Source organism: Colletotrichum gloeosporioides, assembly GCF_011800055.1.
Source record: "Colletotrichum gloeosporioides strain Lc1 chromosome Unknown consensus_54, whole genome shotgun sequence".
NCBI classification, from domain to species: domain Eukaryota; kingdom Fungi; phylum Ascomycota; class Sordariomycetes; order Glomerellales; family Glomerellaceae; genus Colletotrichum; species Colletotrichum gloeosporioides.
In genome coordinates, this window is record NW_025544699.1 from 1,060,758 (window position 1) to 1,075,892 (window position 15,135).

The following is a 15,135-nucleotide window of genomic DNA, read 5'->3' on the forward strand; positions in this document are numbered from 1 at the left end:
AGTAAGATGGACTTTTCAGCAATGACATCTTTGGATGAAGGCAAGCCAGAGTCACCATCGGGCTCCATGATGTGAATCACACATCCACCAGCTCTGGACTGTAAGTCAGAGCCTACAGTGTCGTCCAAACATCTCCAGCCAGCAAAGCCACACAGCGACCCAGGTATCGCGTCTGATCATGAGGCCGATTCTCCTCCCCGCAGGTTGGCCATGTGTCTGTCGACTTCATCGAGAATGGAAGGATGCCTAGGTAGCAGGCAATAAGCTCCCCGTTACAATCTGCATCTCAATCTGTGTTCTGGCCCCCACACACGGGAAGTGCTGGCCGCAAAGGCGCTATGCCTCCCATGCCGAGTCAGACTTTACCGAAGGCTCTTTCGCAGCTTCGCAGAAGTATGTTGGGTACTTCGGCGCAAAGTCAGCCGCCCTTTGACTTTGCGTCGACGAAGGTGCAAGACAAAACACTTGCTCTGTGCGAAAGGGACGTCCCGCCAGTTTAACTTGTCGATGCTGGTTGCTCGCCTCTTCGTCACATGTTTATTTGGCCCAGGTCCCCTGCTTGAGCATGCGCGTGACGTAATAAGACGTATGGACTGAGTCTGTCAGAAATATGAGGTATCTCTATGCTGTACTCTATCCGTCGTCTGCCAGAGCATGCGTGGGTAAATTGTCAGGCGGACGGCGGGTCATGAAGCATGTTGCATAGTTTTTATGTTGTTCAGACAATTCGTTCTCTTACGATGAGAGTTCAAAGAACAAAAACGGTCGTTACACGCGAGCGCTTCCGCTCAAATGAATGTTTCGGCTCCTGGGCACTCGACGCGGCGATCAGATGCACAGCTCCAGAGTTGGCCCGGTGGTTTGGAGATGTTTGGAACTGAATTGGTTTGGCCAGTGACGGAGCAGCACTGTCAATGACTCCACCCGGAGCGTGAGTGTGCACCAGTGCTACCCAGCAATGAATGAAGTGCCCGGGGAGTGGGGTGCTGTCCGCGCATCGGTCGAGATGCATGAACAGTGATGCAGCCGCCGACCTTCTCCGCTGGCTGGACGGATGTAGCAAACACAAGCAAATAGCACAAGGTAGCCAGCGAATTGACTCTGCCCGCAGCGTCAACAAGCGACTCTCAGACCTCGAGGGCTGCTACAGGTAGCTTACTTACCTAGGCAGTCTTAGGTAAGTGCCGTCTCCATTTCCTCCTACTCTAAACGCGCCTGCCCTTCCATCCTTGCCGCACTTGGTATGTACATCGGCTGGCGGAACTCGGCCGACCCCAAAGCCTCAGCACTTTAACGTTCTGTGTTAATCCCACTTCACTTCATCTTTTTCCTCTCGCTCGACTGGCTCTGTTATCGAACTACTTCATACTTGCACTCGTCAAGACGGCTCCGGATACAGGGCCAGACCTGACCAACCTGTCCCAGTTCGGTTCGGTGCAGCCCGCATTCCCGCGCTCACTTTTTCGGAGGTGCTACCTAGGTCGTCTCTCTTTTTTTGCTGTTCTCGGCGGGAAACACCGAAATCGTGGGGTCCAACTGGGCAGCCCCTCCAACAAGCCCCTCCAGCGGCCAGCATCCAACCCGTGTCCGTCGCGCTGTCGACTGCCACTCTTCCGTCGCCTGGCGCCGTCAACCTTTCTCTCTCGAACACTGCTTTGATTCGCCTTCCTTCCTTCGCGACATTCTGGTCTGCCCTGGTTTTGTCGGCTTTGCGCTTCAAAATGGCCTCAAGCTTTGCATCCAAGCGACTGGCTAAAGAGCTTTCCAAGGTCGGTTTCCTATCGAAGCACCACGATCGAACCTTGGGCTTCTTTTCAGCGGCTTGCGCCGTGCGAATGAATTCTTCTGACATTTATTACAGCTCAATACCGGTCTACCGCCTGGCATTGACCTCATATCCGCCGACAACTTCGAGGAGTGGCATATGGATATCAGGGTCCTCGACGACAATCCGCTGTATCGCAACGAGGTCTACAGACTCAAGTTTAAATTCTCTCAACAGTACCCTATTGGTATGCGCCCTTCGTGCGCCCTTGCCTGTTTCAAGGTGGCCTAGCTGACCAACTCCTTAGAACCTCCGGAGGTCACGTTCGTGAAAACAACCGAGCGACCGATCCCAATGCATCCCCACATATATTCCAACGGCATTATCTGCCTGGACCTTCTCGGAAACCAGGGCTGGAGTCCCGTACAAAACGTAGAGAGTGTCTGCATGAGCATACAAAGCATGTTGACCGGAAACGAGAAGAATGAGCGACCCGCTGGTGATGACGAGTTCGTGCGGAGCAACCGCCTCCGACCAAGAGACATTGACTTCTACTACCATGACAACACCGTTTGATGAACGATGGCGTCTTGTGTAGTGGAGTCTTACGGCGTTTGGATTTGGCTTGGGATATCTGGGACGGCTGATTGACTGTATTGGGTCGGTCGTCTGCGCGAAGCAGAAGAAATATACCAGCGCGGTGTTTGGCCTTCTTCAATATTCATGGAGCGCCATCAGAGCGGGAGAGGGCGAAAGAGAGCGCCCGGAAATATTACTCGCAAAGGCAGAGCGGGAGTAGCACATGGCGCCCGCGATGATCTGTCGCGGTATGGACAGCAGGTTAGCCATTCAAGCGGAATGGGCCTCTGCTGTGATTTACACATGAGATGGCGGGGTTTTCCCCGCAGAGAATAAAGAAGCAATAGGAAAAGCCATACAGGATACTAGCAGGCCTCCTCTGCTTGCTGCACCTTGTTCACAATGCAACTGGGGATCTGTGATCGCCGTGGTTTTTGCGTTTCCACTTGAGACGAGGCACCCGACTCCAATGGCGGGCCGTAAAGGTACCTCAGGCCTTGACCTCGCTGTGGCTGCCCCGCTAGAACATTTCGATAAGGCACTGAACGGGTGCGTCTTGAGACCCGATAGCGCAACATGGGAAATCATGCGCCGCAGTTGCCTCCTGAAGCCCCGCTGACGCAACACGATGAGCTACGTGGATGCCCCGTGCTGCTCAGCCCACGTCCGGTCAATCTAATCTCGTGCCGGTACAGCTCCAGAGCTCACTACCCGCCCAGCTTCTTCCCCGTCAACACTTCACTCAGCGAGCAGCGGTCAGTCTGCAGCTGCCACCAACAACCAGCTCCCAAACGCATGGAGAGCTCAAAATGGCCCCTCGAGCTAGCTTCAACACGGACCAGATAAAGGACAAAGCTAGAAAGGACCTCCTTTACCTGCTCGAGGCTGTAAGTAAGGCATTTCAGAGCGCTTGATTGCATGCCGTCTCCGAGCTAACCCGCCGACGCAACCAGGTCCGTGGAAAGAAGAACCTCATCCTTGAGCGCAGCTTAGCCGGCCCCATCGGCACTATTGTGAAGGTCGCGACGCTTCAGGAGTACGGAGTCGACAAGTTCTTTTTCCTTGAGAACCAGAACGCCGACACCAGTCAGCGAAATGTCATCTTTATAGCTCGAGGCGAATGCGCGCGTCATGCGCAAACGATAGCAGGTCAGCGACTTCCACATTCCATTACTATATTATGCACAGAAAGTCACTGTGTCAAGCACGATATCTATCGTCGTAACCGATCAAGGACCGACCTTAACTCGCGAAACTCATGTCTCGGCTGGCAGTCGCTGGAGTAGTACTGACATCCTGATAGAGCAGATCCGACGGCTACAGCGTGAAAGTCAGACGGGCCACGACTTTCACATTTTCTGGGTGCCCCGGCGGACGCTCGTATCAGACAAGCTTCTCGAAGAGGCCGGCGTCCTTGGAGATGTCAACATCTCGGAGCTTCCCCTCTACTTCTTCCCGCTGGAGAAAGACGTTCTCTCACTAGAACTAGACGACTCGTTCCGCGATCTCTACCTGTCGAAAGATGTCACACCATCATTCCTCCTCGCCAAGGCTTTGATGGAAATCCAACAGAATCATGGCTTGTTCCCGCGTATAATTGGTAAAGGCGACAACGCGAAACGAGTAGCCGAGCTCCTCGCTCGCATGCGACAAGAAATCCTCGCCGGCGAAGACGCGAGTGAAGCGACGAGAGCCGGCCTCACCCCGAGCACCTTGACCGAAAGCGTCATTATCATCGACCGCGAGGTTGACTTTGTCACTCCCCTCCTCACCCAATTGACATACGAGGGACTGATTGACGAAGTGTTCGGCATTCAAAACAACCAGGCCGAGGTCGATACTACCGTAGTTGGCGCCCCATCGCAGTCATCGACGGCCAGCGCTCAAGCAAGGAAACGTAAGATTCAGCTGGATTCCTCCGACAAGCTCTACGAACAGCTCCGGCACACCAATTTCGCAATTGTTGGAAGCCTGTTGAACAAGGTTGCTCGCCGACTGCAAAACCTACAAAAGGACTACGAGGGACGAAACAGTCAAAAGTCTATTGCCGAGCTGAAAGACTTCGTCAGCAAATTGCCTGGCTACCAGGCCGAGCAACAGAGCTTGAGGATTCACACGGGCTTAGCAGAGGAAATTATCAAGTACACAAGAACAGACCAGTTCAAAGGCCTGTTGGAGGCCCAACAGAACCTAGCTGCTGGAGCGGATCCATCCACTCAGTTCGAGGCCATAGAAGAGCTGATCGCACGCGACACACCCTTGCCAGAGGTTTTGAGGCTGCTTTGCATATATTCATGTATATCTGGCGGAATCAAGCCCAAGGAATTCGACCAGTTCCGGCGCCTGATTCTGGAAGGATACGGGTATCAGCATATCTTGACCCTAAACAACCTGGAGAAGCTCCAACTGTTCTTGTCACGCTCGTCGCCATTGGCAGAGATGATACCAATGACCGGAGCGACAGGTAGCAACACAGGAACGAAGACCAACTACGCCTATCTTCGGAAGCTCTTACGACTCATTGTTGACGAAGTCAAGGAAGACGACCCGAACGATATCGCTTATGTGTACAGCGGGTACGCACCGCTCTCGGTTCGACTCGTCCAATGCGTCCTACAAAAGCAGTACCTGCTTCAAGTCACCCGAGGAAACGGCGCAAGCGGTGCAACAGGATCATCTGCTGCACAAGGCTGGCATGGATTCGACGAAGCCGTGAAGCATGTGCGCGGCCAGACGTTCTATGAACTGCAAAAGGGCGAAGAAAAGGCCGTCAAGGCTCGCGCGCTCCTCTCCGGAGGAACCGAGAAGCAGACGGTATTTGTGGTGTTCGTTGGAGGCATCACGTTCACAGAGATCGCTGCTCTGCGGTTCATTGCGAAGCAGGAAGAAGGTATGTGCCATGCCGAGCCCACTCTAATTGAGTCGCAAACTAACTTGAGTGTGACCGCAGCACGAAGGAACATCGTCATCTGCACAACATCGATTATTAGCGGAGACCGAATGATGGAAGCGGCCATCGAGAAGGAGTCGTTTGCTAGAGACAACGTCAAACCTGCCAGTCCGAGCCAGTGAGGCGGATCGGCCACACAGAGGGCCCCAGCCTTCGGCAGTTACAATCTGAAGCGGGCAACGGCGCTTTATGGCAATACCTGACAGGTGGAATGTAGCAGTGCAGATTAATTAATGAGAAATTTCCATGTGAAGATATGTTGAAGAACTCCATGAGTTTATACCGCTACAACTCTTGATGTCATGCAATGACGGGCTCCCGCTTTCTGCATTCACAGGGGCGGGTGGCTCGTGGGGAGCGGGCAGCTGCGACCGAGTCAGGACGGTCACGTGGCTGCCATCGAAACATTGTGGGGCGAACCTCCCCGTCGCTGGCGCTTTACCTCAGTATTCGGGTGCGGGAGCCGACACTCTCACGCTGCAACTCATGTATCTGACGAGTGCGCCTTCATGCATAAAGCCTTGTTTCCTTCAACAGTGTTGTCTAGAACAATAATAGATCAGTCCCATGCACCTCACGTGGGAGTCCTACGATTCGACATACCCAGTATCGGGACGATTCAATTCAACATCAGGGACAGTGCGGCCGGGGTGGTGGCGTCTCCGCAGTCAAGGTCGGTACCTCAGATATTGTCTCCTCTTATATCGGCTGCTGGTAGGTATGAGAACTCAAATCAGCTAACAATTTTCAATTAGAACGACTATCCAGGTGCACCTGAGAGACCGTATCATGGTGTCGACTTAGAACTAAACTGTCACATCAACCCCGAACGGGACCACAGGCCGAGCGAGCAATTTCTCATCGCTGACGACTCGCCTCCATTCATATATATCAACTCCTCATCCCCGAATCCAGTACGAGTCGACGATCGAAACATGAGAACAAGTTTGCGACCTCGTGTTAAGCAGGAATCTGGATTTGGAAAGGGATCATTGATGGCTTTCTCGAGCCAGGACTCACACATATCAGACTTGCCGCCTTCAAGGGCCAATGCTCCCTTAGATCGTATCTCGGCAAAGAACCTTTCAGACTCAACTTCGTCTTCATCAAGTCGTCTATCTTCAGAGGCCGTGTCAGAAATTGCCCCAGAAATCGTGGTCTGGACGGAAGACATGGACCTCGATGACCCGAGCCAAGACGAGGCAGAGCCCTCGCCTACGTTTGAGTCCAATCATGAGTAGGTGGATCTTTGTTCTCCTTCTTGACCGACATGCTTAGCGGTGCGTGGTCTGAGCCAAGCGCCGGGTCGCTGATGTAGAGACAGGACACCAATGGAAGATGATGCCACGTCAGATACCCATCAATTACAACTACCCGACGTCCCTCATGAGTCGTTCGAGTCGCCGACAGAGAATCTCTCGGATAGGCAGTCAGAGCTATCGTCGGCGCCACCGTCCGTTTCTAGTAAGGCAACAACCCCAGTAGACCTCGACGGGCCTCCAGAACAATCTCTACCATCGACAGAGATCGAAACCCCTCCTGTTCGGGAAACACCGCGACGGTCGTTCGATGTCAAACCAAGATCGTCTGTCCCATCAAATCTCTCAGCCTATGAATATGCGACCTTATGCATCGAGGCAGCTGAATCCTCACGGCTAAACCCCTACGCTCTGCATGAGGAGGAATATCAGATGCTGCGGCAACATATTAGTCACGTCCAAGTGACAACATACCTCAACATCAGAAACGGCATCCTCCGACTATGGTACAGTAACCCACGGGTTGCAGTAACGAGGAACGAGGCAGTTGGATGCGCTAGCGCCCGATGGTTTAACGCGGCAAGCGTCTGTTACGACTGGCTTTTGCGACGAGGCTACATCAACTTCGGATGTGTAGAGTTCCCGGAGACGAAAAAAGACGATGAGCAAATGACTGACGCAGAAAATCGCCCGAAGAGAAGGAGAATAGTCGTAATTGGGGCTGGCATGTCAGGCTTAGGGTGCGCAAGGCATCTGGATGGCCTCGTCCAACAGTATTCGGAACAATTTGGTACCTTGGGAGAAGCCCCTCCAGAAATCATCGTCCTCGAAGGTCGCGGCCGTATTGGTGGGAGAGTCTATTCGAGGGAGTTCAAGTCGAAGCCGAAGACTCCGCTTCCTGATTTCGTGGACAAGAGACATACTGCTGAGATGGGCGGTATGATCATCACAGGATTCCACCGTGGCAATCCAATGAACATTCTTGTACGCGGCCAACTAAGCCTGCCTTACCGTGCCTTGCGATCAGCGACAACCATCTACGACTCGAACGGCAAGCCCGTAGACCATACGAGGGATACTCTAGTTGAGGAGCTGTACAATGACTGTCTAGACCGCGTAAGCGAGTTCAAATGGAAAACGCAACCCTCAAAACGCATCGAGGGCAACCGGGACGCAGTCAATGAGGGGCGGGATGCCAACAGTGATGGACACAGGACAATCGCTCAAGCTGAGGAAGAAGCTGCGGCTCTTCCACACGCCCCTCCCGTGTCTCAGCAGAATGTGCCCGAGAGAGTCAACATGGTGCCCGTATCCTCTGATAAGCTGACTGGGCGCGTCCATACCCAGCCTGGAACGCCGGGGATCCTCAAAGCAGGCGAGAAGGCAAAGGCCATGGGGTGGACGCTCAAGAACGGGTTATCCAATGAGGCCAATATCGATCTCGGCAAAGCTACTCGCATGCCCGACGCGACGCTTGGCACAATATTTGACGAAGCTGTTGTTCAGTATCGCAACATCATTGATTTGACGTCACAGGACCACCGCTTGCTTAATTGGCATGTCGCCAACCTCGAATACAGCAATGCTACGGACATGTACCATCTCAGTCTGGGTGGCTGGGACATTGATGCTGGTAATGAGTTTGAAGGCGACCACACGATGATCATCGGCGGGTATCAGAGCGTTCCCCGTGGCTTGCTGCATTGTCCTACGCCTCTGGACGTTCGAACTAAGTCGCCTGTTGACAAGATTGTCTACAGCCTTGAAGAGAACGGTCGCGCGACTGTTCACTGCGAAGACGGAGAAACCGTGGAGGCTGACTACGTTATCTCGACTATACCTTTGGGTGTTCTGAAGCAGGGCAACGTCACCTTTGAACCGCCGTTGCCAGAATGGAAGAGCGAAGCCATCAATCGCATTGGGTACGGCGTGTTAAACAAAGTGGTCTTGGTTTACGAAGAACCATTCTGGGATACTCAGAGACACATCTTTGGCGTTTTGCGGGATGCAACGAACCGTCACAGCGTTAATCAGCGCGACTACAACTCACAACGTGGACGCATGTTCCAGTGGTTCAACGTGACCCAGACAACGGGCCTTCCTTGTCTCGTGGCGTTGATGGCGGGCGAGGCTGGCTTTGACACTCAATACAACAGTAATGACAACCTCATTGCTGAGGCGACGGGAGTTCTGCGGAGCATCTTTGGTGCCAAGGTGCCTCACCCAGTTGAAGCCATTGTTACAAGGTGGTCAGCGGATAGGTTTGCCAGAGGAAGCTACTCCTCAGCAGGCCCGGATATGCAACCCGGAGATTACGACGCCATGGCTCGTCCAATTGGCAACTTGTTCTTCGCTGGAGAGCACACGATAGGAACACATCCAGCTACTGTTCATGGAGCCTACCTGTCCGGTTTGCGAGCCGCGTCCGAGGCCCTGGAGTCGATGCTTGGGCCAATTGAAGTGCCAACGCCCTTGGTTCTTTCCAAGGAAAGCATCTCGAACAAACGAAAGGAGATGGAGAGGCCCAAGGACCCCGAAGAAGCCCATAGAGAAGCCTACGAGCTCGCCACCTGGGAGTACATCAGGTCTCAGATTGGCGAACGACCCGAGCAACCCCGCAAAGCGGCGGCGAACGCTTATGTGCTCTTTAGCAAAGCCATATTCGAGATTGCGCGGCAAAAGTGCGATGCCGAGCGATCCCACAAGAAGAAGGCTGCTCCGAATGAGGTGCGGACCATGACTTCCAAGATGTGGAAGGCTACTCCCCTTGAGGAGAGAAAGCCATTTGAGGATAAAGCTACTGAAATGAAGGCGGAATATGCGGACGCTGTTAAAGTATACGAGGAGAAGTCGGCGCAGTGGGAAAAGGACTACGTCGAGCACGAGAAGACATATCAGGTGGAGCACCCTTTCGTACCCTTGCACCAGGCCAATGGAGATGAGTCCAACCGAGAGGGAAGCGCGAATAAGTATCGCCGGACCAAGCATGTCAGCTATGCCGAAAGTGACGGCAGCGATATGGAGTTCTGATTGCGGAGCTGGCGCATTGGCCTGTGTATTTCACTGTGAAAGCATGGGACAGGCTCAGGTGCTAGAGGCGAACTGCTCGGGCGGGCTACGGTGCTTTTTTGTTTTCTGTTTTCTTGCGAAAAGGGTGCATGGCAGCATGCATCCTAGGGTTCGTGGTTATCGCGGCGTTGAGAGGGAAATCATGCATACCCCGTGTCCTCACTTTGGCTTACTCCGCATCGATGAGACGGGGTTGATCATACAATAGTAATTAGCCCTTGTAAATTATTCCTCCGTCGTACATAGCAATCAACTGCATCATGAGCACGATCGTGAAACGGGGCGTGAAATATTTTGAAACAGCAGGTGAAAGAATTCCCATCCATGTTCTAGATCAGGATGTATTCGCGAGGATTTGTTACACTGACGAGGGCAATAGCCGCCCTAGGTAGCTTGATACAAAGGGAAGAGAGGTAGGAATCATCTCTATCTGATGTTTTTTTCGCTTCCAACAGTTTACATGTCCGCGGAGGCAGTGGCACCAGTGATAATCTCGACCAGCTCTCCGGTAATGACGGCTTGACGGGTACGGTTGAAGAGAATCTGGTACTTGCTGATCATGTCACCGGCGTTCTTGGAGGCGTTCTGTGTGTAGTGTCAGTGAGCTGCAGGGATGCGATGAGGGGATGGATATATGACGTACGTCCATGGCGTTGCGACGGGCAGAGATCTCGCAGGCGTGACCCTCAGCCAGAGCCCAGTAGATGGAGTTGGCAAGAGCGTACTCGCGGAGGTTGGGGATGAGCTCCTCGTCGACCTCGAAGGCGGAGAAGTTGGCTACGGGGATGGTCAGGTTGCTATTACATCACGGTCTCAAGAGGTCGGGAGACATACGGGAAGAGAGGATGGCCTCCTCGGAAAATGCCTCAACAACGGTGGGCTCGTACGCCGTGGCGTTGAGGAACTTGTTGTAGAGGATCTTGATGGAGGAGTAGTCGCCCTCGAGCTGGACGACCTGGTCGGCGATGGCCTGGGCATCGGCGAAGGTGGGGACGTCCTTGCCGACGCCGGCGAAGCTGAGCTGGATGTCCTTGGAGTTGGTGCGCTGGAGCTGGGACTTGCACTTCTCGCCGAGGATGACAAGGTCGGCAGTGGCACCCTTCTCGAGGAACTCGCGGCGGATGTAGCGGGACAGACCGGAGTGAATACCACCGCAGAGACCCTTGTCGGAGGAGCAGACGATGATGAGCTCCTTCTTGCCGTCACCCTCGAGGGGCTTGGTCTCGGCAGAGTCGAAGACCTGGTTCGAGGTCGATCCGTAGACACGGGAGTCGGTCATGGCCCTCTGAGCGCGGTTGAGCTTGGTGGAGGCGACGATCTTCATGGTCTTGGTGATCTTCTCGATGTTACGAATGGACTTGAGGCGGCCTTCGATCTCACGCAGGGTCGCGAAGGTGGCAGCGGTGCTGGGCGCGCTGGCCATGACTCTAGATGAGCGAAACCGCAATCAGCAATTAAACTTTCTCTCTCCATTTGGTTCTTTCGCAATCGGGGTATCGGTCGCAAGGGTTTCGTTTTCGATGCCGCGTGTCCTCCTCGATCGATGGTTGGTCGTCGTCGAAACCAAAAAAACCACAACCCCTTCGTTTCCCTTCCTCCGATTTTCCGAGCTCAACAAAGTGTGGATTCCGACTTACCGCGAGGGAGCCGCAGCCGCAGCTCGCAGAGCTGGTCTCGCCGCCCGGGAAAGCATTGTGAATGTTGGGGATTAAGGAGATCGAGGCTCTGCCGTTGTGGAGATCAATTGATCACGACCGCTTTCGAGACCAATTGATGTTGCTGGCGGTGCGTCGGGGATGCGAGATTGGTAGTTCGAGCAGTTTTCCTGTCCCGAGCATTCTTCGCACCCGGCTCTCTCCACTCCACAGTTGTTCGGTTGCCGGTTAAACTCTGGCGCCGCTCAGCCACATTGGATTGGATTGACTGAAAGTGGAGGTGTCCAGTCCCGGTCGCTCCATCTCCCAGCCACATCGTCGGTCTTTCCCTTTTTCCCATACCTTACTTAACTAGGTAGTCGTAAGCAACTAACCAGATCCTTCCTTTTACCGGGTTTTCCAAAACTCTCGCTGGAAGGTGCCGTAGAACCATTCCCACCCTCCAAGTCTCTCTCTTTCCCTCGATCCCTCGTGAAAAACTCGACCTGCCGCGCCTTCCTCAATTGACAGACGTGGGCCATCCCCTGCGTCTTATTTAGCTCGTGGCGGCCATTCATTCCATCCGTCTTTTGCCTCTACATCTACGCGATTCTCCCGCGCGGATCGGCTTCTACAACTTTTTCCGCTCCACAAGGCCCCGGTTTTGGACTTTGCGATTCAGATCTTACTTAACCGTCCATAAACGTCGCGAACCGAGAGCTTTAACTATGAGTAGCTCCGACGACGACATGCCTCTTGCGAGGTCCAAAGGACAAGGTAAGTGCGCTAAGTGATTTAGACTCGTCCTTTTGCGCTTTCGGACGCCTCACCCTTCGCGCCTTGCCGTCCTTTGACGTGTCACTTTTTTTTTCACTCGTCGCCCGCCCAGTGCCAGCCTCAGCCTGACTCGTCGCGTCCCCCAACTCGGCTTCGGCAACTCGAGAAACCTTAGCCTTTTTTCTAACTTCATCGTTCACAGTCTCCTCCTCCAAAATCTCAAAAGCCGTCGACAGAGACATGGATCGCACCGCATCCAAAGCTAGGGCTGCCCCGCCCGGTCTCTCCATTCGAAATGGTCCCGTCGACGACGAGATGGACGTCGATGGCCCTTCCACCAACGGATCGAAGCGAAAGTCACGGTCGTCATTGCCCAAGATCAATTACAAGGATGAATCCGAAGAAAGCGACGACGATGTTCCCATGGTAGGTCACACATGGCAGGCAACAGGTGGCGGAGTCCGAGGCTGACACCAGATTCAGGCCAAGCGACAAAAGACAAAGCAGAAGCCCGTGGACTCGGATTCCGACGATGAACCTCTCACGGCAAGAAGAGGCAAGAACCTGCCTCCTTCCTACAAGGAGACAGCCTTGCCAGACTCATCCGACGACGACCAGCCCCTAGGTGCCAAGCTTGCGAAGAAGAAGGCCGATATCGAGAAGGCAGCCGCGAAGGAGGCTCGCAACATTCGTGCCAACGAGTCCAAGACAAAGAAGGCAACCCCGAAGAAGGCCATCAAGGATGAGTCTGACGATGAGCCTCTCGCAAAGTCAGCCACGAAGAAGCGTCAATCAAACGGTGCCGCTAAGAAGACCAATGGCATCAAGGCCGAGTCCGACTCCGATGAGCCCATCGCGGCCAAGGGCAAGAAGGCCGCAGCTAAACCGGCGGCCAAGGGCAAGGCTGCTGCACCTGCGAAGGGCAAGGCGGCTGCAAAAGCCAAGCAGGAAAGTGAGGCACCCGAGGACGAGGAGGGAGAGGAGTACGAGTGGTGGAATGCGCCAAAGAAAGAGGATGACAGCCAGAAATGGACGACTCTTGAACACAATGGTGTTCTTTTCCCACCCGAATATCAGGCACTTCCCAAGAACGTCAAGCTGCACTATGACGGCAAGCCAGTCAACCTGCCCATCGAAGCCGAGGAGGTTGCCTGGTATTTCGGCTCCATGCTCTCATCGAAGCACAACGTCGAGAACCCGGTTTTCCAGAAGAACTTTTTCGAAGACTTCAAGCAGGTTCTGAAGGAGTCCGGTAAGCCTGCAACCGACAAGCAGGGCAACAAGGTCGACATCAAGGACTTCTCCAAGATGGATTTCAACGCGATGTTTCAGTACTCTGAGCAACAGAGTGCGGCTCGGAAAAACCGAACTGCTGCGGAAAAGAAGGCTGCGAAGGCCGAGAAGGACGAATTAGAAGAGCCTTTCATGTACTGCAAATGGGATGGACGCAAGGAGAAGGTTGGAAACTTCCGTGTCGAACCCCCCAGTCTTTTCCGTGGCCGTGGAGAGCACCCGAAGACCGGAAAGTTCAAGAGGAGAGTGTATCCCGAGCAGGTCACCATCAATATTGGCAAGGATGCCAAGGTCCCAGAAGCTCCCAAGGGCCACAAATGGAAGGCCGTCGTTCACGACAACAAGGCCACCTGGCTGGCTATGTGGCAGGAAAACATCAACGGCGCGTACAAGTACGTCATGCTTGGTGCTGCCAGCGCCATCAAGGGCCAGAGCGATATGAAGAAATTCGAGAAGGCTCGTGAGCTGAAAAAGCACATCGACAGAATTCGCAGAGACTACACCAGAGACCTGAAGAGCGAGGTAATGGCTGACCGTCAGAGGGCTACGGCCGTTTATCTGATCGACAAGTTCGCTCTCAGAGCAGGTAACGAGAAGGACTCTGAAAATGAGGCCGAGACCGTCGGTTGCTGCTCTCTCAAGTACGAGCACATCACCCTGCGGGAGCCCAATACTGTTATTTTCGATTTCCTCGGAAAGGACAGTATTCGATTCTACGATGAGGTCACGGTCGAGAAGCAAGTCTTCAAGAACCTCAAGCTCTTCAAGAAGGCCCCCAAGGCTGACGGCGACGACATCTTCGACCGCCTGACGACAACTCAGCTCAACAACCACCTGAAGAACTACATGCCCGGTCTCACAGCGAAGGTGTTCCGTACCTACAACGCCTCCTTCACCATGTCAACTCTTTTGAAGAAGCTCAAGGTCGAGAACCTGACGATCCCCGAAAAGGTCAAGCTTTACAACGACTGCAACCGTGAGGTCGCCATTCTTTGCAACCACAAACGCACCGTTGGTGCTGCTCATGAAGCTCAGATGGAGAAGCTTGGCGATCGCATCAAGGGTCTTCGTTACCAGCAATGGCGCACGAAGCTGATGATGCTAGATGTCGAGCCCAAGACTAAGAAGAAGAAGGGTGCTGACTTCTTCGCTCGACCCGAGGAGCTGGATGATGAGTGGGTTTTGGAGCACCAGAAGTTCCTGGTGGAAGAGCAGCGCACAAAGATCACCAAGAAATTTCAGAAGGACAACGAGAAGCGTGCCGCTGATGGCGAGAAGCCTCTGCCCGAGAAGGAGCTTAAGGAGCGCCTCAAGGCTGCCGACGAGCTTGCCGCCAAGTTCAAGAAGGAGAACAAGTCGAAGAAGGTTGAGGCTGAGGGCCGCAGTCCTACAGTCGAGAAGCTCGATGAGCAGGTTAAGAAGATCGATGAGAGGATCAAGGCCTTGGAGCTCCAAGCTGCCGACCGCGACGGCAACAAGGAGGTTGCTTTGAGCACCAGTAAGATCGTAAGTTGTTTGCACGACTTGAAGGGAGATTCAATCGCTAACATAACGCGCAGAACTATATTGACCCTCGTCTCACTGTGGTCTTCTCCAAGAAGTTCGATGTGCCCATTGAGAAGTTCTTCTCCAAGACGCTTCGTGAGAAGTTCAGCTGGGCCATCAAGTCTGTCGAGGACGAGGACTGGGAGTTCTGATCTTTCTGCCGCGACGCTCAAGTGGAAAATTCTCAACCACCCAAGGCAGAATCTTTTGTATTTGTTTGTACCAAAAGCATTTCATTTTAGCATTTCGACACCGGGCACCAAA

At 53.7% G+C, this 15,135-nt stretch overlaps 3 protein-coding genes across 3 annotated transcripts; 2 read left to right on the forward strand and 1 right to left on the reverse strand.

Moving 5' to 3' along the window:
- Nucleotides 1-1,721: 1,721 nt before the first annotated feature.
- Nucleotides 1,722-9,583, forward strand: GCG54_00004802 (Vacuolar protein sorting-associated protein 33A; the record flags this gene model as incomplete). The annotated part of the gene is made up of 9 exons (XM_045404845.1): nucleotides 1,722-1,769; nucleotides 1,862-2,012; nucleotides 2,073-2,335; nucleotides 3,091-3,231; nucleotides 3,298-3,493; nucleotides 3,537-5,234; nucleotides 5,295-5,412; nucleotides 6,241-6,531; nucleotides 6,619-9,583. The coding sequence occupies 9 exons, from the start codon at nucleotides 1,722-1,724 to the stop codon at nucleotides 9,581-9,583; spliced, it is 5,871 nt and encodes a 1,956-aa protein (XP_045262788.1).
- Nucleotides 9,584-10,078: 495 nt separating this feature from the next.
- Nucleotides 10,079-11,315, reverse strand: GCG54_00004803 (ATP synthase subunit gamma; the record flags this gene model as incomplete). Its single annotated transcript, XM_045404846.1, has 4 exons — nucleotides 10,079-10,207; nucleotides 10,266-10,399; nucleotides 10,457-11,049; nucleotides 11,260-11,315. 4 exons carry the CDS (start codon nucleotides 11,313-11,315, stop codon nucleotides 10,079-10,081), a joined length of 912 nt encoding a protein of 303 aa, XP_045262789.1.
- A 669-nt stretch (nucleotides 11,316-11,984) lies between these two features.
- On the forward strand, nucleotides 11,985-15,023 carry GCG54_00004804 (DNA topoisomerase 1; the record flags this gene model as incomplete). The annotated part of the gene is made up of 4 exons (XM_045404847.1): nucleotides 11,985-12,033; nucleotides 12,236-12,459; nucleotides 12,511-14,832; nucleotides 14,886-15,023. 4 exons carry the CDS (start codon nucleotides 11,985-11,987, stop codon nucleotides 15,021-15,023), a joined length of 2,733 nt encoding a protein of 910 aa, XP_045262790.1.
- Between the last annotated feature and the right edge of the window lie 112 nt (nucleotides 15,024-15,135).